The sequence below is a fragment of the Podarcis tiliguerta genome, assembly GCF_965153285.1.
Source record: "Podarcis tiliguerta genome assembly, chromosome: 2".
Taxonomy (NCBI): Eukaryota; Metazoa; Chordata; class Lepidosauria; order Squamata; family Lacertidae; genus Podarcis; species Podarcis tiliguerta.
Genome location: NC_139535.1, coordinates 8183494 through 8205630, shown reverse-complemented (window position 1 = coordinate 8205630; position 22137 = coordinate 8183494). Strand labels below are relative to the sequence as shown.

General features: G+C 47.6%; 2 protein-coding genes across 4 annotated transcripts; both read right to left on the bottom strand.

The window, feature by feature from the left end:
• Positions 1-1784: 1784 nt before the first annotated feature.
• LOC310670906 (zinc finger X-chromosomal protein-like) lies at positions 1785-10033 on the bottom strand. Of its 2 annotated transcripts, none has more exons than XM_083426755.1 (2): positions 9953-10033; positions 1785-4867 (listed from the first exon to the last, which is right to left on the bottom strand). In XM_083426755.1, the coding sequence occupies exons 1-2, from the start codon at positions 9984-9986 to the stop codon at positions 4257-4259; spliced, it is 645 nt and encodes a 214-aa protein (XP_083282881.1). In that variant the 5' UTR covers positions 9987-10033; the 3' UTR covers positions 1785-4256. The 2 variants fall into 2 exon arrangements, with proteins under 2 accessions (XP_083282881.1, XP_083282882.1); XM_083426756.1 differs by having other exon boundaries at positions 1785-4864; positions 9953-10013.
• A 2256-nt stretch (positions 10034-12289) lies between these two features.
• On the bottom strand, positions 12290-17521 carry LOC310670167 (tigger transposable element-derived protein 1-like). 2 transcript variants are annotated; one of them, XM_083424967.1, is made up of 4 exons: positions 17407-17521; positions 15412-16379; positions 14689-14800; positions 12290-14154 (listed from the first exon to the last, which is right to left on the bottom strand). In XM_083424967.1, exons 2-4 carry the CDS (start codon positions 16144-16146, stop codon positions 12437-12439), a joined length of 2565 nt encoding a protein of 854 aa, XP_083281093.1. In that variant the 5' UTR covers positions 16147-16379; positions 17407-17521; the 3' UTR covers positions 12290-12436. The 2 variants fall into 2 exon arrangements, with proteins under 2 accessions (XP_083281093.1, XP_083281094.1); XM_083424968.1 differs by having other exon boundaries at positions 15412-16177.
• Between the last annotated feature and the right edge of the window lie 4616 nt (positions 17522-22137).

The following is a 22137-nucleotide window of genomic DNA, read 5'->3' as shown; positions in this document are numbered from 1 at the left end:
TGCAGCGGGGGGGTGTGTGCAAATTACTTGCCTTGCCCCAGTTTAGGGGGCGCAAATTACTTGCCTTGCCCCGGGTGCTGACAACCCACGCTACGCCACTGCAAAGGAGGGGAAAGGGCTATTGTGCTTGAATCCTGTTTGCTAGTTTTCCACAGGTTGGCCCCCTGTGAGAACAGGATGCCAGACCAAATGAGCCTTCCATCTGATCCAGAAGACTTCTATTATGTTCTTAAGTGATGACATAATAATAATAATAAAACAGAATAATAAAAATAATTTATTACTTATACCCCGCCCATCTGGCAAGGCCTCCCCAACCACAGGGAACCAGGCAGAGGGCCTTCTCTGTAGTGGCACCCGCCCTGTGGAACACCCTCCCACCAGATGTCAAAGAGAAAAATAACTACCGGACTTTTAGAAGACATCTGAAGGCTGCCTTGTTTAGGGAAGCTTTTAATGTTTAATAGGTTATTGTATTTTAGTGTTCTGTTGGAAGCCGCCCAGAGTGGCTGGGGAAACCCAGCCAGACGGGCGGGGAATAAATAATAAAGTATTATTATTATTAACAACTCTGAGCAGCTCCCAACATAATATTAAAAACACGATAAAACATCAAACATTAAAAGCTTCCCTAAACAGGGCTGCCTTCTGATGTCTTCTAAAAGTCAGGTAGTTATTTCCTTGACATCTGATGGGAGGGAGTTCCACAGGGTGGGCACCACTACCGAGAAGGCCCTCTGCCTGGTTCCCTATAACGTCACTTCTCGCAGGGAGGGAACCGCCAGAAGGCCCTCGGCCCATGGGCTCAGCAAATGAGCTATATGGTCTTTGCCCAGTATACCCGAAGGAGCGTCTCCATCGCCATCGTTCAGCCTGGACACTGGCTCCAAGGGCTTTCTGGTGGTTCCCTCAACACCAGGAGTGAAGATGTAGGAAACCAGCTGGAAGGCCTTCTTGGTAGTGGCACCCGCCCTGTGGGATGCCCTCCCATCCACCTAGCTGCCAATCTTGCCGATGGTGTGGTGGTTCATGGCAGGCGGCGGCTGTGGAAGCTCAGGCTCCATGACCTGGGTGTGCACAAAGAGACAGCCAAGATGGTCTCTGGCCTCTTCACCCTCAGCTTTTGTAGCCGGAGTCAGTCAGGGCCCTGCTCTCCTAGGCCGGGTGGGAAAAGTCTTGCAAGGCAGGGAGCAGGTCTTCCAAGACTCATAGCAGAGTCCTTTCCAAATCTACTATTCTGTGATTCTCTGAAAATGTTTTGAACAAAAATGCTTTGTCTTCACATGCCTCCGTGAGAGCCCTGGAGGGCGGTGACACAAAAACAGGTCCTTTTCTGCAGTGGCTCCCCATTTGTGGACTGCTCTCCCTTGGGAGGCTCTCCTGGCGTTTTTGTTAGCTATCTAATCTATCTATCTATCTATCTATGGTTGGCTTGACAACCATATGTCAGGAGTGCTCTGATGGTGTTTCCTGCTTGGCAGGGGGTTGGACTCAATGGCCCTTGTGGTCTCTTCCAACTCTATGATTCTTTAGGTGCCAGGCAAAAAGATTCCTCTTCTCCCAGGCCTTTTAAACCGTGGTGGTGGGGATTACTGGTTTGTTTGTTTCCATGTTTTGTATTTTTGTGTTCTTATATGTAAAACACCCTGTGATCCTGAGATGAAGGTTGTTATTGAAAGTTGATGAAGTAATAGATATGCAATAATGCCTGCTACAAAAACAAACAATTTTCCTTAGAAAAGAGAAATTTATTTAAATCTATCACTGTATGTTGCAGAATTAAAATGCCCTCTAGTTCTGACATTCAAGTGTGTACGTGCCAATGCTTTCATAGCCCGAATGGAACGGCAGACCCTCAAGATGAAAGAAGTATCAGCAGGCCTGGAAGGAAATTCAAAAATACAGAAAAAAAGTTTGGAGAAAAATTGCAGAGCCCAATGAGGACTACTGGGGAATGGGGGGGGGGGGGAGAGAGAGAGAGATAATTGGTTGGAGGGCCTTGAATCTTGAACAGCTACTCTTCACTCTGTAACAAGTTGTTACACACAAAACACAGCACTTTCCAGATGCTATTGGACTCCAATTCCCATCAGCACCCGAGGGCCAGCATGCCCAATAGTCACAGGGGATGATGGGAATTGGAGTCCAGAAACTTCCAGAAGACCCCCCCCCCCAAAGTTTCCCCTATCCCTGCTCTAAAAGGGGGGGGGGGTGACATCCTTGTGTAACATTTTCCATGCTGACATTTCAGCTTACACACAAACCCTGTAAATATGGCCGTACATGTTACTAGTCAACAAACACAGCCCGATCCTTTGCACACCGGCTTCCCATTTCTCATTGAAATACCAGGTTTATATCCCTTCAATTTCCCACTCAGTAAGAAAAGAGAGAAATTACTAAACTGGTGCCTCTCGTGAGGGAATACTCCAAATTCACGATTGCAAAGAATCAAGGGCAGGCGAAACGATCCCCATTCCAGCTCAAAGCTTTTCATTATCGTATCCTAACTGAAACTGATTAGAGATGCTTAATGTGGCTTTCACCTTGCCAACAAAGGACCGTATAGTTTAAAGCTATGGTTTTCCCAGTAGTGATGTATGGAAGTGAGAGCTGGACCATAAAGAAGGCTGATCGCTGAAGAATGGATGCTTTTGAATTATGTTGCTGGAGGAGACTCTTGAGAGTCCCATGGACTGCAAGAAGATCAAACCTCTCCATTCTGAAGGAGATCAGCCCTGAGTGCTCACTGGAAGGACAGATCCTGAAGCTGAGGCTCCAATACTTTGGCCACCTCATGAGAAGAGAAGACTCCCTGGAAAAGACCCTGATGTTGGGAAAGATGGAGGGCACAAGGAGAAGGGGAGGACAGAGGACGAGATGGCTGTACAGTGTTCTCGAAGCTACCAGCATGAGTTTGACCAAACTGCGTGAGGCAGTGGAAGACAGGAGTGCCTGGCGTGCTCTGGTCCAGGGGGTCACGAACAGGCGGACACGACTAAACGACGAAACAACAACAATGCGGCTTTGAACTGGGCTGAAAATACTTTGTTTGATTGCTTTCAAAATACTGATAATCTCTGGAACATTTATAGCCTGAAAAACAGGGCGGAGAGTGTGTGCGCTATCTGTTGCTGTTGTTTATCGCTCTCTTACCTGAGTGCTTGAAAAATGGTCTCCCTTGCCACAGGTGATCAGTCTTAGCTGGCACATTCAGCTTCAGGGATGGGGAACAGATATTGCTAGACTACAACCCCCATCACCCTTGACTTTGGGTCACATTGGCCGATGGCAGCCGGAGTCCAGCAATAATATAGCAAGAACCAAGCGTTTGGCACTTCTGCTTCATGGAGCCGCATGGCTCTGAAAATACAAAGCTATCTTTAAACACCCCGGACCGTTGGTTCATTTAGCTCGCCAGCGTTGTCTTCTCCCAGAGAATCCTGGGAAGTGTAGTTTGTTAAAGGTGCTGAGCATTGTTAGGTGACCCCATATTCTCCCTCCCGGAGCGACAGTTCTGTGGTTTAACAATCAATCCATCCATCTTCACAGGGGAACTCTGGGAACTGCAACTCTGTGAGGGGAACAGGGGCCTCCTAACAGCCCTCAGCACACTTAACAAACTACATTTCCCAGGATTCTTTGGAAGGGAAACCATGAGTGTTCCAAGCAGTATGATAATGCTTTAAAGGCACAGCCTGGGTGAGTCCAGAACTCTCATTACAGTCGTACCTTGGAAGTCAGACGGAATCCGTGCTGGAAGTCCGTTTGGCTTCCAAAACATTAGAGAACCAAATCACGGCTTCTGATTGGCTGCAGGAAGCTCCTGCAGCCAATCAGAAGCCACAGAAGCCCCATCGTACGTTCGGCTTCCAAAAACACTTCGCAAAGTGGAACAGTCGCTTCCAGGTTTGCGGCATTTGGGAGCCAAAACGTTCGATTTGCAAGGCGTTTGGTACGACTGTACTACTTATGATCCAGACCATGACACTCCATGTGCTGATGTGAGCCACGTTTGCCATTTTATCCATCGCACAGAGCAACTGATGGATGCACAGCTTGTCGTCTAAAACCCCTGCAACTTCCTCATGTGGCTCTGAAACCCATTTTTAGCTGGGGACCTTTACCGTGGAGCACACACAAGCGGTCTGGCTTCAAGCTTTGGGATCTTCTGTTTTATCAACACACAGCACACACAACCTCGCTTGTGTCTCCTGCCATCTAGACACGCACAGTTCTGAAGATCCTCCCTGCCCTCAGAAATGTGGCTTCTTCTTTCCATGCGTCTTCTCGTGCCTGACGAGATGTGCGGACTGGCGGAACTTCCTCCCGCAGATGGGGCACAGATACGGTTTCTCTCCCGTGTGGATTCTCTGGTGTCGAAGAAGGAGCGACGGAGAGATGGATTTGTGGCCGCACTCCAAACACCTGAACCGTTTTGTCATCTCGCAGACGCTCTTGCGGCCATTAAGGCTCAGCTTGGGACGGTTGCCCCCCTCACACTTCGCACACTCATACGTTTTCCTCCCTGTGTCTGCCATCTTTGCCTTGGGCCTCCGATGTCCCGACACCGCTGGGCTGAACTTCTTCCCGCAGTCCGAACACTTGTGAAGCCTCTCTCCTGTGTGGCCTTTCATGTGTCTGGTAAGGGTGGATCCGCGAGTGAAGCTTTTCCCGCAGACGGAGCACACCGCTTGTGGGATTGCGACTTTGAAGTAAAGCTCTTCTGCCACGGGCTTTCCCCTCCGAGTCCCTGTTGTTCTTCCTTCTTTCCTCTTCCCACCGTCTTGGTTCTCCTCTCCACAAACTTCGTTTCCTTCCGACGGGACCCAAAGCAGCTCATCTTGAACCGTCCACACAGGACCTGCTGGAATGGAAGACAGAGAATCTGATGTTAATCCTTCATTATTTTCAGGGAATTATTGTAATATTTTGAAATGCAGTAGTAATGTGAGATGATTGGGATTCCCTCTGATCTCGAAGCATGGGAAATCAGCTAAAAAATAATAATAATTTATAATTAGGCATAACATTGGGATTTGTTTGATTATTGGTTAATTTAATTTGGAATATATAATTTGGTTTGACTGGAAATTTTTAATAAATATTATTTAAAAACAGAAAGAGAAAAGAAAGACAGAGGATCATAGAATTACCTCCTGCAAGGCAAGAATTTTTAACCCAACATGGGGCTCAAACCCACGACCCTGAGACTAAGAGCCTCATGATCTGAGATGAGGAATTACGCAGACAATCCCCATGTTTAGACTAAATTAATGGCCTTTTGGGCTTCCTCCACGTGAATAAGAGTTCACTTTTTGAATAATAAGAATTATATGTCATGGGGGGGGGGAACCAGGATTTTAGAGATGCTTAGGTGGGGCATGGCCAAAAAAACGCTGGGACCCACTGACTTAAAAAAAGAAAAGTCACTTGAGGCAGGGACAGTCCACCTATATATTGGCCTATTCTGACCTGTTTTTCTTAAAACAGGCTGCACAGAGAAAGCAATTTGTTTCCACAAAATTCATTCCGATTGCACAGATAAAAGATAACAGATAGAATTCTACAGGATGGGGTACTGGCGTGTGAAAACGGTCCAGATCCAAGGATCTCCAGCTGGCGCCATCCTGGCTTTCAGGCCTTTTCACTTGGTCACAAGTGGTTGAAAGCAAAATGCGCCTAGCTAATTTTGAACACTGGTGCAAACCGACCAGTGGCAGGGCAGAAAGGGTTAAGGACGACCAGGCTCACATTTGCGATCCAGTTCTCCACACCTGCTTCAAATTTGCACACCTGCTGATAGGTGGCCCTATCACCTATGAGGAGATTCTGATGAAGGCCGGAAAAGGTTGGAAATTGAAGCCTTATTATTGTATTGCTGGAAAATTGACAGGATGGTTGCAATACCATAAAGTCAATGATGTTTTTAAAGATGACAAAAAATTAGGATTTGAAGACAAAAAAATCGAAATTTCAAATAGACATTATAGAAAGTAAGTCTAAACTACTTTCAAAAATGTATAATCTCCTATTAGAATGGAATATAAAAGACAAACTTATAAAAGAGGCTATGATAAAATGGGCTATTGATCTAGGACACAACATAGACTATGATGTATGGGCCAAACTCCGGAATGAGAGTATAAAATTCACCGCTTGTTCTGCCTTAAAAGAGAATATTATGAAGATGGTCTATCGTTGGTATCTTACTCCCACCAAATTGGCAAAAATGTACAGAACTTGCTGGAAATGCAAGGAAAAGGATGGCGACTTCTATCATATGTGGTGGTCATGTAATAAATTAAAAGAGTTCTGGGAATCGATTTATAACGAGTTAAAAAAGATGTTTAAGTACAGCTTTCCCAAAAAGCCGGAAGAATTCTTGCTAGGTTTGGTGGGAGAAGATATTAAGAACACTGATCAAAGATTATATCTGTACGCAACAACAGCAGCTAGAGTTCTGAGAGCGCAAAAATGGAAGCAACAGGAGATGCTGACAATAGGAGAATGGCAGATAAAGCTGGTTGAATACGCTGAGATGGCTAAATTGACACACAGAATTCGCAATCAGGAAGAGACAAAGTACCAAAAAGAACGGTGTAAATTTTTGATTTATATAAGTGAGAACTGTACAAATTTGAAAACGTTGGCAGGATTGAAGTAAATCTTATGTCATGTTGTAATATCTAATCAAAGAAACTGTGAACTATAGAATAGAATAGAATAGGAAAACTGATGGAAGGGAAGGACGGAAGTCAACAGCTCTATGGAGCATAAAGTAGGATATATGTAATAATATTTGATGTTTTATTGGTGTTGGTGGGTGATCTTAAATCTCAATAAAAATTATTTTAAAAAAACAACAAATTTACACACCTGCTCTTGTGATTCCGGGAGACTTGGCAGCTATTTCCCCCGCTTGGCCTCTTCGTCCAGCCGTCACCCTATCTTTGTGAACTTTGTGGTGACTCACGAGCTTCTCCTTCCGAGCGAAACTCTGCCCGCAAACCGCACACCAGTGGGACCTCTGTCCTGTGTGGAGCTTCTGATGCCGAAAGAGATTCGATCTCCGCGTGAAGCTACGTCGCAGACTGTGCATATGTAGAACGTGGGCTCCGTGGGTCTTCTCTGGTTTTCAAAGCCTTGCCTCCGGGTCCCACTCCTCCTGGAGAATGTGCTCCTCCTCTCCTGTGTCCCCAGAGGTGGGACTGAGAGTTCAGGGAGCTGTTCACAAGCAGCCGCCGCCACGGATCTCTCCTGCCAGCTTTCGTCACGCTGCTCCGCTATACCTAGAACCCCGACGTTGACCTCCAGCTCCTTTCTTGCCACATGGTTCTCGTTTGTCAGTTCATTGGTTCCTGGAACGGAGGGGGATTGGGGTAAGCAGGGAAAATGGGTGGGGAAAACCCCGCCCCAAACAACGTCGTCACCTGTCTGTCTTGAGACAATGGAGTGCGCCTCCGGGGGTGAAGTAAAACGTTTCCGAGCACAATTCAAAGTGTTGGTGCTCATCTTTAAAGCCCTAAACGGCCTCGGCCCAGTATACCTGAAGGAGCATCTCCACCCCCATCGTTCTGCCCGGACACTGAGGTCCAGCGCCGAGGGGTTTCTGGCAGTTCCCTCACTGTGAGAAGCCAAGTTACAGGGAACCAGGCAGAGGGCCTTCTTGGTAGTGGCGCCCGCCCTGTGGAACACCCATCAGATATGAGGGAAATGCTTATCTGAGTTTTAGAAGACATCTGAAGGCAGCCATGTTTAGGGAAGCTTTTAACGTTTGATGGACTGTTGTATTTTTTTTTTTATCTTGATATTTTATTAAGGATTTTCTTGTTTTACAGAAGTAAGTGTAATGCCTCGTTGTTGTTTTTCCATGTAACATTTTTACAAATCCATTTCATTTGTTGAGGCATTAGGGGGAGAAGAAGAAAAAAAAGAAAAAAGAAAGGGGGGTGGAGAGAGAGAAGATGGAAGGGGGTGGGGTCGGGTGGCAGTGTTTCTATTATGTTTAATGTATGTAGAGTTTGGGGTCAGTGTTGCTTGTGTTGTTCACTTGTGTTCCTTTGGTGGTGAGAGAGGTTGGGGTTGGCCTAGGGTGTGATTGTTTGCTTGTGATTGGCTGTGGTGATCTTTGTTTTCGTGTGTGAGTGAGGTGGGTGGGTGTTTTGGATCAGGTTAGCCATATTGATTTGTATGCTGTTGGTGGATTATTGTCATTGTCCTGTTGGGCTGTGTACGTGATAAAGGGGAGCCATACCGGGGTGAAGGCGTCTTCTCCTGTTTGTCCCAGTGTCAGTTTTAGTTTATTAGTTAATTTTTCTAGTAGGGCTGTTTCCCATACTATTTGGTACCATTGGTCCATACTTACTCCTGACAGGTCCCTCCAGTGTCTGGCTATGATGCTTCTGGCTGCTGAGAGTAGGTGGGTTATGAGTTCTTTGTGGTGTAAATGGGCATTGTTGTCTTGGAAGATGTTTAGTAGGGCCAATTCTGGGGTGATGTCTATTACTTGCTTAGTTATTTTACATATTTCTTGTATGGCTGTTGTCCAGAATAGTTGACTGTTGTATTTTAACATTTTGTTGGAAACCGCCCAGAGTGTCTGGGGAAACGCAGCCAGATGGGCGGGGTATAAATAATAAATTATTATGATTATCACTGAAAGTCACATATTTGTTGTCTGGTTTGAGAAATTTGTGGCAGACAAAGTTGTGAAATCTGCAGTTGCAGATTTTTAAACATTTGATGTTTTGCCACGTTATTATAATTATTAATATTCTGTTGGGAGCTGCCCAGAGTGGCTGGGGAAACGCAGCCAGATGGATGGGGTATAGATAATAAATTACTATTATTACTTAGCACTGGCAGCACTGAAGTGACCTGTCCGGGGTGCCTGTCAGGGCAGTGTGTCTGGGGGTCCTGGGCTGCCCAGACGACAAGACCCCCCTCTCAGCCTCGCTGAGGATAGCAGAGCAATAGGTTTCGCACCAGCTTGGCTGCAGAAGTGGCTGGAAGGAGGCATACAAGGTGCCATGGTTAGGGAAGCTTTTAATATTTGACGGACTATTGTATTTTAATATTTTGTTGGAAGCCGCCCAGAGTGGCTGGGGAAACCCAGCCAGATGGGTGGGATATAAATACTAAATTATTATGATTATTACTGAAAGTCACAAATTTTTGTCTGGTTTGAGAAATTTGTGACAGACAAAGTTGTGAAATCTGCAGTTGCAGATGTTTAATGTTTGATGTTTTATCACATTATTATTATTATTCATATTCATATTCTGTTGGGAGCAGCCCAGAATGGCTGGGGAAACGCAGCCAGCTGGGTGGGATATAAATAATATATTATTATTATTATTATTATTATTATTATTATTATTATTATTACTACTACTACTACTACTTTGCACTAGTAGCACTGAAGTGACCAGTCTGGGGTGCCTGCCAGGGCAGTGTGTCTGGGGGTCCTGGGCTGCCCAGACGAAAAGACCCCCCTCTCAGCCTCGCTGAGGATAGCAGAGCAATAGGTTTCGCACCAGCTTGGCTGCAGAGGTGGCTGGAAGGAGGCATACAAGGCACCACCCAACCATCTTAGGAAATCTACTCTGGATTTGTGTAGCGTTTACTCCATAGCCTTTTATTCTCCTGAAGATATCCCACAAGGCAGCAGAGGTTGAGGATCAGAGTTTTCCTTCCGGGCTACCTTCCCAGGCTGCCCTCATTTCCCTCTACAGAACATGCAGAAACCATTGGATCCACTTTTGGTCTTATCCGCTCAAATCGCTGGAGCCTGTCTCTTGGTCACAAGTGGTGGAAAGTAAAAGGCGCCTGGTGCCTTGCTAATTTTGAACACTGGTGCAAACCGACAACTGGCAGGCCAGAAAGGGTTAAGGACGACCAGGCTCACATTTGCAATCCAGTTCTCCACACCTGCTTCAAATTTACACACCTGCTGTTGTGATTCCGGGAGACTTGGCGGCCATTTCCCCCACTTGGCCTCTTCGTCCAGCTGTCACTCTCTTTTTGTGAACTTTCTGGTGACTCTTCGAGCGAAGCTCTGCCCACAGACCGCACACCAGGGCGACTTCTGTCCCGTGTGAAGTAAAACGTTTCTGAGCACAATTCAAAGTGTTGGTGCTCATCTTTAAAGCCCTAAACAGCCTCAGCCCAGTATACCTGAAGGAGCATCTCCACCCCCATCATTCTGCCCGGACACTGAGGTCCAGCTCCGAGGGGCTTCTGGCGGTTCCCTCACTGTGAGAAGCCAAGTTACAGGGAACCAGGCAGAGGGCCTTCTCGGTAGTGGCGCCCGCCCTGTGGAACACCCATCAGATATGAGGGAAATGCTTATCTGAGTTTTAGAAGACATCTGAAGGCAGCCATGTTTAGGGAAGCTTTTAATGTTTGATGGACTGTTGTATTTTAACCTTTTGTTGAAAACTGCCCAGAGTGTCTGGGGAAACGCAGCCAGATGGGCGGGGTATAAATAATAAATTATTATGATTATTACTGAAAGTCACATATTTGTTGTCTGGTTTGAGAAATTTGTGGCAGACAAAGTTGTGAAATCTGCAGTTGCACATTTCTAATGTTTTTAATGTTTGATGTTTTATCACATTATTATTAATATTCTGTTTGGAGCCGCCCAGATTGGCTGGGGAAACACAGCCAGGTGGGCGGGGTATAAATTATTATTATTATTATTATTATTACTACCACTACTGCTTTGCACTAGCAGCACTGAAGTGACCCCCTCGGGTGCAAGCCTGGGCAGTGTGTACAGGGGCCCTGAGCTGCCCAGAGAACAAGCCTCGCTGAGGATAGCAGAGCAATACTTTTGGCACCAGCCTGGCTGCAGAAGTGGCTGGAAGGAGGCATAGAAGGCGCCACACAACCATCGTAGAGAATCCACTAGCCTTTTATTACTCCATAGCCTTTTATTATCCTTGGTCTCATCTGCTCAAATCACTGGAGCCTGTCTTCGTATTCAGGAGAAGTCCCTAACTCACCGAGGGTTTGAGACCCATCGGCTGCCCTCACCTGGTTTAGCCGGCCAGTCGAATCCGTTTCCTGGGATTGTGGCCACTGTCACATGGTGACAGCTTCTAGGAGCAACAGGTGAGATTGAGCCGAGTTCAGGTAGGGAACAAAGGGGGGCAAACTACCCCAGATGGAGCCGGATATCTAATGGATCTCAACGCTGCTCATTTCAAGAGCTCTTGCTACGGGACTGCTCCCTCGATCTCTGCTGCTCCAATTGGCAGACTAGGAGGAATGGTGGAAATTGCAAGGAGGCAGCTTTAGGCTAAATGTTTTCTGCTTGAAGGTGGAGCAGAAAGCTATGGTGGTGTGCAGGTGGGGCCCTCCTGCTCTGGAGGTCTAGAGGCTGGGCTAGGATTTGTCAGGGATGCTGTGGCCGCATCCTGCATTACACAGGCAGGGGGTTAGACTGGATGGGCTCTGTGAGCTCCCACTCCCTGCTCTAATTCTGCCACTTGACAAAACCTTCCTACTGAAGCAAGCATTTTAAGGCAGCTTTTGCTTTTTGGATGAAGTTCAGCTGCTTCTATCAAACTAATTTCTAACCATTGCATAAATATATACAGTGGTACCTCTGGTTAAGTACTTAATTCGTTCCGGAGGTCCGTTCTTAACCTGAAACTGTTCTTAACCTGAAGCACCACTTTAGCTAATGGGGCCTCCTGCTGCTGCCACGCCGCCGGAGCACGATTTCTGTTCTTATCCTGAAGCAAAGTTCTTAACCTGAAGCACTATTTCTGGGTTAACGGAGTCTGCAACCTGAAGCATATGTAACCTGAAGCATATGTAACCTGAGGTACCACTGTATACAGATTTTTAAAAACAGCTGGCACAATTGCATGCAGTACAGTCATACCTCGGGTTGAAGTAGCTTCAAATTAAGTATTTTCAGGTTGTGCTCTGCGGCGACCCGGAAGTAACGAAGCGTGTTACTTCCGGGTTTTGCAGCTCGCACATGCGCAGACGCTCAAAAATGACATCACGCGCATGTGCAGAAGCGACGAAACGCAACCCGCGCACGCGCGGCTTACATTTACTTCAGGATGTGAATGGGACTCCAAAATGGATCCCGTTCGTATCCAGAGGTACCACTGTACAGTGGTGCCTCGCAAGACGAAATTAATTCGTTCTGCGAGTTTTTTCGTCTTGCGAATTTCTCATCTTGCGAAGCACGGTTTCCCATAGGAATGCATTGAAAATCAATTAATGCGTTCCTATGGTCAAAAGAAGTCCAAACAAAGCCAAATTTGGTACAAAAAGAGTTTATTAAGTGCTCTTTAAAGTCACACATACTGTAAAGAGCATTTCAAAAATTGAAGGAACAATAATTTAAGTTTCTAAACATGACAGAAAAGCATTTAAAAATCACCAAAGTGTACTGTACATACATTTTCTAAAACTCTGGGGGACAACTCGAAGAAGGTTCCTCTTTCACTCTTTGCTTCTTGCTGAAGACCCTGTCCATGGTCTGCTGCTTCATCCGCCTTTTCAGCATCTCGCTGAAAGACGACATGACCCTCGTATCAAAAGTGTTCGCAAGGTCACGTTTCAGGTCCTTGTCAGGGTGGTGCCGCTGTGCAATAGCCTGCACATCTTTCCACTTCTGGCAAATGTCCCTCAGTTCTTTGGAGGACAGCCGTTCCTCAGTTGCTTCCTCCTCTTCCAGCGAGGCCTGCTCCTGCGCAGCCTCTGCCTGCAGTTCGAGCAGCTCCTGGGTGGTCAGCTCGTGGTTGTGCTCCTCCACCAGCTCGCGGACGTCCTCCTCTGTGACCTCCAGGCCCATGCTCCTCCCCAAGGAAACAATGTCCTGCACCACTGTTGACTCTGGTGCATCAGAGTCACTTGGTGCCACACAGTCCGGCCACAGGCTGCGCCAAGCGCAATTCAAATTTCTCTGGCTGATCCCGTCCCAGGCCGTGGTGATAATCTTCAAGCAGGTGACGATGTTGAAGTGGTCCTTCCAGAATTCCCACAGGGAGATGTTGGTGCAATCAGTCACCTCAAAGCATCGCCTGAAAAGCTCCTTGGTGTAGAGTTTTTTGAAATTGGCGATGAGCTGCTGATCCATCGGCTGGAGCAGTGGCGTGGTGTTAGGCGGCAGGAACATGATGTTGATGAAGCTGAACTCCTCCAACAAGTCCTCCTTAAGGCCTTTAGGATGAGCAGGAGCATTGTCCATCAGAAGCAAAGCCTTTAGCGGCAGGTCGTTGTCCAGCAGGTACTGTTTGACAGCAGGGCCAAAAGCAAGATTGACCCAGTCCACAAACAGCACACGTGTGACCCAAGCCTTACTGTTGGATCGCCACATGACACTCAGCTTCTCCTTGTCAACCTTGTGTCTCTTGAAGGCCGGTGGGTTCTCAGAGCGGTACACCAGCAGGGGCTTGATCTTCAGGTCGCCGCTTGCGTTGGCACAGAAGAGCAGGGTCAGACGGTCCTTCATGGGCTTGTGGCCAGGCAACTTGGCCTCCTCCTGAGTGATGAAAGTCCTTTTGGGCATCCTCTTCCAAAACAGCCCGGTCTCGTCGCAGTTGAAGACCTGCTGTGGAACGTAGCCCTCCATCGTCACAACCTCCAGGAACTCCGCTGCAAAGTCTTCAGCCGCAAGAACATCAGAACTGGCAGCCTCTCCATGCCTGACTACGCTGTGGATTCCAGATCTCATCTTGAACCGGTGAAACCAGCCTCTGCTTGCCTTGAAGACTTCTGGCTCGTCTGAGGTTCCTGGCTGTTGCCAGACGAGGTCTGCGTGCAAGGCCTTGGCCTTCTCACAAATGACGGCCTCAGTCACTGTGTCCCCTGCACGCTGCTTCTCTTCTAACCAGATGAGCAGCAACTTCTCCACCTCCTCCAGAACAGCTGGGCGGTTCTTCACGAGCCTGCTGACTCCCTTGGCTACGTCCCTCGCAAGGATCTTCTCCCTCATCTTCAGGATGGTCGCGATGGTTGATGGATTCCTCTCGTACTCCCTGGCGAGGTCTGTCACACGCATTCCACCGTCGTGCTTCCGGATGATCTCCTTCTTCATTTCCAGCATAACCTTCTCCTTCTTCCTCTCGCCGGCCTCTGCAGCAGCAGTCATCTTGGGCCCCATGGCAGCACAGCTCCTACCTTCGCAAACCCCCCCAAAAAATAAATCAGTGCTTCACATCCAAAAAATTCAAAAGCACCAAACCTCCCAGAAAACACACAAGTTTCCAGATTCTTGCAAACTCCTCCCCAACACCAAGTCCTTGAATTCCAAACACCCCAACCCAAAATCCAAAAACCCCCCAAAAAGTTTTAAAAGTTTAACTTACCAAATGGCTGCAAAAGAAGTTTTGGAAAAGCTTCAAAAATCACCAAAGTCTTCAAAAACCTCAAAAAAGGCTACCGTGCTATGAGTTGCTCCTCGAAGTCAAGTCGCAACTGCACCTCTTGAAGCAATGCACCCTGGGTATTAACGGTTTTAAGAAAAAGGAAACAAACTTGCAAGACGTTTTCGTCTTGCGAAGCAAGCCCATAGGGAAATTCGTCTTGCGAAGCAACTCAAAAAACGAAAAACTCTTTCGTCTTGCGAGGCACCACTGTATATGAAAACCAGTCGTAAGGTAAGGAACGGCACTCACTGCCTCAGCATTGGAAATAGAGGGAGCTATTACATACCTAGAAAGCCATCATTCTGGCTGCTCTCCTCCTTGATCTCCTTGCAGAATTCTGGAGCAGCCTCATCCCCTTCAGAGAGGCTCACAACCACTTCTGCCAAAGTTCCTAGAGCCTAGAACAGAGTGGAAAGAGAGAAGAGGCTAGGAGCTCAAAGGATTTGTTCAAGGATCTCGTTCCTCCATCCATGTACTATTGCTGATTCTGCATCCTGCCAAACCTTTTAGGAGAGAGGTGGGGAGCCTTCCATGCCTGGTGGGCCTGATCTTTAACTGCCCATGCCGGGCAGGCGAAACCTGAAGGGTCAATCCCCTGCCATCACTGTGCGCAGCCCCACACCACTCTCTTAACCTCAACAATCCAGAAGCCCAACAGCCCTGCATGGCTCTTTGCAAAAGGGCTTTTAAACAGCCCCGTGTGAATTTGTGAACCTCCCATTTTCAATGGCTCAAAAAATAGCACAGGGGCGGAGGAGCGTTTTCCACGGAAATGAGAATAACCCCCTCCATTCTAACACACGTCCCACCACCCATCATGGGAGCACTTCTTGCTCCAGCAAATGAACAATTGGGTGTTTGCCTTAAAGTTTCCAATTGTTCCTTTGAAGCCCCTCCATTATACATGGCATCAAGTAGAGGGTGGGTGGGTTTGGCTCACCCAAAACGGCCTTGCACGCCAAATGGGGATGACCAGTGGACCAGAGGTTCCCCAGCTCCTTTGCCTCACCTGTCCTCCCCATCCTTCAGCCCTCTGCTGTCTCATCAGGAAATCCTCAGCCAGGACCACAGCCTGGGAGCAGGTTGCCGGACTCCCATCTCGGACCCAGTTCTGCATCTCCGGGGGCAGGACAGCCAGGAACTGCTCCAGGATCACCAGCTCCAGCATCTGCTCCTTCGTGCGCCTCTCTGGCTTCAGCCATTCACGGCACAGCGCATGCAGCCGGTCGCAGGCCTCTCGGGGCCCCTCAGCCTCCTGGTAGCAGAAAAGCCGGAAGCGCTGGCGCTGTGTCTCTGTCACAGCGGCACCCTTGCTTGAGGTCTCTTTGCCCACTTTGACGCTGTCTCCCCTTTCGCCAGAGTACAGATCCTCTGAGGTTTGGGGAGCTTCTTCTTTGAGGCCTGGCAAAAGACCGACTGCCACCTCTCCGCAAGGTCCCAAATCAGCTACCGTTTTGGAAGGGACCAGGGAGGATTTGGTCACTTGCCAGCGCATGGTCTTTGGAGACTCTGGGCTCCCCCGGTGAGGGGTGTGCACCTGCAGAAACTCCTCCCACTGGACCTCCCAGCTGTGGGCCAATCCCTCCTCAGCTTCCAGCCGCCCTGTTCTTGGCATGGCCCAACTCGCAAACTCTCCAACCGTCCCATCCTGGGCAATGCTGAGAGTCCTTGCTCCGTTCTTCATTGCTTCCAGATCCCCAGGATTGACCACATCCACCTCAGCTGCTGACCACTCTCCAGACATCTTTACCGCAGGCAAATCTTGAAAACAGTCCCTAAGCGAATAATAATTTTTTAAAAAATGAAAAAAACTGAGCCGCTTTCTGAAGGCAAGAAGCAAGCAAGGGATGCCTAGCCTTTGTGCTGGACTTTGTCCATTTCAGCTGGCTGATCTAGAAAGGAACAGGTGTGCAGAAAAACTAGGGGTTTGCACAGGAGCTACTAACAGCTTGCTCCTCTTGCAAACTCTACTTCTCCCTAAAGGAAAACAACAACAACAATAATAATAATTTAAAAAATTATTTATACCCCGCCCTCCCCAGCCAAGACCGGGCTCAGGACGGCTAACAACCAGTAATAAAAACAAGTTGATTAAAATACAATTTAAAAAACAAGATTAAGATACAACATTAAAACATTAGGATGCAGCCCCTTCAGAGGAGGAGAAAGAAAAAAGAAAGAGGGGGAGGGAATCAAACTGATTCTAAGCCAAAGGCCAGGTGGAACAGCTGTGTCTTACAGGCCCTGTGGAAAGAAATTAGATCCCGCAGGCCTCTGGTCTCATGAGACAGAGCGTTTCACCAGGCCGGAGCCAGTGTTGAGAAGGCCCTGGCTCTGGTTGAGGCTAATCTAAGTTCCTTAGGAAGTTGAACTGTGAATCTGATCACATGCTTTCTGAACTTTCCCCCTGAAGAATCCTGAAAACTATAGTGTGTTAAGGGTGCTGGGAACTTTAGTTCTATGGGGTGGGGTATACTAAGTTGCCACAATTCTTTGACGGGGGTGTGTGTGTGTTATTTTAAAGGCATGGTGCGTATGTAGCCACTGAATCACAGCTGGTAAGGCAATCTTCCTGCTCCTCTTGTAAAGAACTGGAGGAGGCTGGAGTTGATAGATACTTAGATCCATAAAAGCCCACCTAAGAAATTCAGAGCAGAGGTAGCATTCGAACTCGGGACCTTCCGGGATTCCACCCCCATCCCCACGCGCCCTCCTAGTTCATCACCTCCGATTCACAGGCTGTTAAACCTGTTTAAAACAAAATTTAAAAAATACAAACACCCCCGAGAAAAGCTGGGATTAGCAGTTTCTTGCAAACGAACGGTGTGTGTCCAAACGCTAAATTAAATAACTAATTAAGTAAGTCCTACAAATTGCACCCGCTTTTTCGCTCCAAGAACTTAACTTTGGGGGTGGAGAGAGAGGAGGAAATCAGCTGCAAAGCTGTTTTGCCATCCCACAAAACACCCCCCCCCCCCAAGATATTTCCCCTCCGGCTTCTCACCTTCTCCTTCCACAAAATCAGATTTCCCTGCAAAGGAGCCTCTTCTTTGCACTCACTTGCTTCCCACGTGGCTAATGCCGACCGAAACAACGACGAAGAAACATTCCCGGCGGCAGGGAAAGGGGCGGAGCCTGCGTGGGGGGGCGTGTCAAGTCTGCACGCGCGCGCCCGGTCCCCGGGAGGACCAGGTGACGTACTTGCAGAAATCAGCAGCCCCGCGTGGCCTCTCTAGGAATCCAAGGCTCTCTCAGCTAAACCCCTGGGTGCCCGGAACGCGAGCTGCGCTTTGCTGAAACGAGGGGGGTGGGTGGATATCCCGCCCCCTTTCCTGCAAGGCGAGGGGCGGAGATCTAAAACAGGGGTGGAATTGGGGGGGGGGGAATGTTGCTGGAGCGGTGGGACCTGGAGATCTGCAACGTCTGGAATGAAAGCCCCACCCCCATCAAGAGTTGCTAAAAGGCCAGAAGACTTAAATCTAGGAAAAGCTGCCTTCGGCAGGTGGCGCCAAGAGGAGAAATGTTTTTTTTTCTTTTTAATGCAGCAAAGCATTGATTAAATTATAGCACTTAAGAAATCTACATTAATCATGACCCTAAGATGCATACACTGGCAGTTCACTATGGCCAAGAATTAAATCTATTGGTTACATTAACATAAAAGAGAGCATGTTTCAAAAACTCATACAGGTCAGTTGAAGAGCAATCAAACAAAAGCATAACTCTGATTTTTTTACTTGGCTCCTAACGAGATCCTTTACATTATACAAAAGCTCTAAAAAGTTCCTGCTTTATGTTCTTTTAATTCTGCTTTAAATTTCCATTTCTGAAGCTTTGACTTTATTATTGCTTCTCCTTTTAAAAAATCTTGTAAGCTATGTCAGGTAAACTCTCAATTGTAGAAAATTGGGGTACATATAAGATAACCTCAGTATACCATAGGCATCCTAACCCTTAAGGGATCCAAGCACAGGATAAAACTATTCTAGTAAGCTCAAGATGTCTTACATGAATTTAATAATGACCCTAAATAAATATTTCTTGGGAGAAAGGGCCAAAAGGCAGATAGATACAAAGGATTATCCCCACTTTCCTTGGATCAAAAAAATCTATAATAACTACCAATTCCTGCTTCTGAACTCTAAATCTCTACAGTGGCGTAGCGTGGGGGGTGCAGGGAGGGCCGGCCGCACCAGGCGCAACATCTGGGGGGTAGGGTTAGGGGGCGCAAATCCACGGGTTAGGGAGCGCAAATCCACGGGTTAGGGGGCGCAAATTACTTACCTTGCCCCGGGTGCTGACAACCCACGCTACGCCACTGAATCTCTAAGACGGAACCGAATCACAACACTTAACAAGATAATGTCTCCCCACCCCCACCCCAATGCATGTGGCCAGAAAACCATCCACATCAATAAGCAACATCACTAAAAACATTACCTCTAGAAGTATGCATCAGAAAAGAGGTTTTTTAAAACCCTGACTACCAGTATAAAAGCAAGAACTAACCTTACGAATCTTACTGTGCAGCTGAAGCTGTCGCTGGGCAGAGAAATGCAAACAATTAAAATACAGCCTGACTCTCCCCGCCCCAAATCTGCCCCAAAGCCGATTACAGAAAAGCAGCATCGGCAGAATGTCACGTGATCGGCTAATCCGTGGTGAGTGACTTTGAGTGTGTACCGCGCTTTAATCCCCTCCGACGCCAGTTAAGGAGGAGGGCTGAGCCAGGAGGCCTCCTCTCAAAACAAGGAGAAACGCTCAGAAGTTCTCACCCGCCAACATAAAAGGGAAAGACACAAACACACTTGCGCAGGAGGGAACAGGTGTGCGCGAGTTTGACGAAGTGGGGAGAAGATGCGAAGGCAGCCGAGAACAGCTGGGGCTGAGCAGAGGCCTAGGAGGGGAAGGCACCGGACAGACCTCGAGGGAGCAAGGGAGCTGGCTGCCGAGGCCTCCACTGGAGAACTCCGAGCCAAGGGGCATCGGCGCGGCGGAGGGCGGGTAGACTCACCTGCCCACGCGCCCAGGTGAGGGCCCACCGCCGCCGGGTTGCCCATGTAGCAGGAAACCCCCCCCATCATTCAGTTTGTACAGACTTCACACACACTCACACTCACACACTACATACGCTACGCTTCTGTTATAAATTCATAGAAAATCAACCATACATCAGATTTGCACTGTTCCACTTTTATTTTACTCCATGAAGGAAGGACTACAAAATGGGGAAGGTTTGATGCAGGGCGCCATAATCCCTTCACCATACCAGCACATCCACAGGAGCCCTGCCCAGTTGCTATGCCAACCCTGATGATCCCAGACAGAAGGCAATCAAGATCACAAAGAACTTGCATATGGGAGTGGATTCAGCACAGACTGGAACAAAGGACAATGATCAGATCTTCCCTCAGGGGGCAGGAAACTGCGACTACCTTTTGTCTTCAGAAAATGACTAATGGGGGGGGAGGGGAACCAGCCAGGTGACAGGACACTCAGGTTACCACCACAACTCCTCCCTCAACCCCTCCTTTCTGTAATGTATGCATGATGCTTCTGGGGGTGGGCTTGACCTAGAGGAGGGGAATTTCAAAAGTTTTTATAAGGTCTTGCACACCATTTTTCTGTGTCTTTCCTCTCTCCTGCGAGTGAGGGGAACACCCTGCTGCAACAGTACAACAAAGGCCAAGCCTACAGGCTGCTGATTTGCTCCAATTTACTCTGGTTGGTGTCTTTACTTTTTGTCCAAGGGAGCCCTCGGATTTTTCCGGTAACACCCACAGGCGGACGGCATAAACCACGCGCTGAAGCTGCAGCCACACGAAGTAGGCGACGCTCGACACCCCGACCCAGTAGAAGAGGCCGGCGTAGGAAGACAAGAAAGAATCTGAGGCCCCCATAGCGCCAGTGCCGCCACAGCTCCTGCGACCACAGCGGCGAGACGGCTGAGGCGAGAATCAAGAGGAGAAATATTTGAAATTGTTTGCATGAAGTGCATGTGCAGCGGCCTCTGTCGGAACCTGCTGGGCATGTTTAGCCTGGAGAAGAGGAGGTTAAGGGGTGATATGATAGCCATCTTCAAATATATAAAAGGATGTCACATAGAGGAGGGAGAAAGGTTGTTTTCTGAGAGAAGTGGAAAGAAGATTCCACCTAAACATTAGGAAGAACCTCCTGACAGTAAGAGCTGTTCGACAGTGGAATTTGCTGCCAAGGAGTGTGGTGGAGTCTCCTTCTTTGGAGGTCTTTAAGCAGAGGCTTGACAACCATATGTCAGGAGTGCTCTGATGGTGTTTCCTGCTTGGCAGGGCGTTGGACTCGATGGCCCTTGTGGTCTCTTCCAACTCTATGATTCTATGATTCTAACACATTCCCTTCCCCCTCCAGCTCCTCCCCCCCCCCTTTTAAAGTTTTGAATGGACAGTATTTATTTCCACTGCAAAAAAATGAAAGTAAAAAAATATGTAAAAATAAAAACCACGTCTGGAGAGCTACAAGTTCCCTCATCCCTGTGATCAAGGGGCTTGAGCTATTCCCCTATGAGGATTATATTATTATTATTGTTGTTGTTGTTGTTGTTGTTGTTATTAGACCTGTAGGGTTGGAAGGGACTGCTACGGTCAGGTAGTCCAGCCCCCTGCAAGAATTGCAGTAAAATGATCCCTAGCAGATGCCCTGTTTGATGTTTTATTGTGTTTTTATTATCCTATTGGAAGCCACCCAGAGTGGCTGGGGAGGCCCGGCCAGATGGACGGGGTATAAGTAATAAATTTAATAATGATGATGATGATGTTGCTGTTGTTGTTTATTAAGTTTATAAACCACCCTTCATGAAAAGATCTCAGGGCGGTTCACTGAATAAAATGCAATGTAAAAACATAGGTAAATAATTAGAACAAAAACAGCAAAATAATAAACCCTCCCCCTTCCCCCAGACACATTTAAAAGGCTGTAGAATATTAATATTCTTACCCTATTGTTGCTTTTACAAAATGTCTTTTTCCCACTGAGGTCACAATCATCAATGCCATGATTTAAAGCATACTTTAATAGTCATGGAGAATCCTGGGAACTGCAGTTTGCTGACGGTGCTAGGAATTGTTTCTTTGTGAAGCCAGCAGACCATTTAATGATTTATCAATTATATTCTCATTATGACTTTAACTTCTTACATAGTATTTTATTGCAATTTTGAATTCAAAAATTCTAATACAAGACAAGAAATAAAGGGATAAAAGTACAATTAAAAACCTGTAGGAATATTTAATACAATGCTGGAGACCACCTAAAGGAAGCTTATGGCCTGCACTATGGGACGTGGGTGGCGCTGTGGGTTAAACCACAGAGCCTAGGACTTGCTGATCAGAAGGTCGGCAGTTCGAATCCCCGTGACAGGGTCCCGCTGTTCAGTCCCTGCTCCTGCCAACCTAGCAGTTCGAAAGCACGTCAAAGTGCAAGTAGATAAATAGGTACCGCTCCGGCGGGAAGGTAAACGGCGTTTCTGTGCGCTGTTCTGGTTCGCCAGAAGCGGCTTAGTCATGCTGGCCACATGACCCGGAAGCTGTACGCCGGCTCCCAATAAAGCGAGATGAGCGCCCAACCCCAGAGTTGGCCATGACTGGACCTGGTCAGGGGTCCCTTTACCTTTTACTTCTGAGTAGACATGGTTAGGTTTGCACACTGCAAGCATGCTCAGTGGGCGAGGAACTGAACCCCTGTGGACAATGGAAACCCA

Bases quoted from the DNA above. Each gene is read 5' to 3' on its own strand.
- LOC310670906 (XM_083426755.1), bottom strand. From the start codon at position 9,986: ATGGCCGCCAAGTCTCCCGGAATCACAACAGCAG. The intron at 4,868-9,952 runs GTGTGTAAATTT...CTTCCATTCCAG, and splicing joins TCCCGGAATCACAACAGCAG to CAGGTCCTGTGTGGACGGTT.
- LOC310670167 (XM_083424967.1), bottom strand. From the start codon at position 16,146: ATGTCTGGAGAGTGGTCAGCAGCTGAGGTGGATGTGGTCAATCCTGGG. The intron at 14,801-15,411 runs GTGAGGCAAAGG...ACTCTGTTCTAG, and splicing joins CTGAAGGATGGGGAGGACAG to GCTCTAGGAACTTTGGCAGA. The intron at 14,155-14,688 runs GTATGTAATAGC...GGGTTTGCGAAG, and splicing joins CCAGAATGATGGCTTTCTAG to GTAGGAGCTGTGCTGCCATG.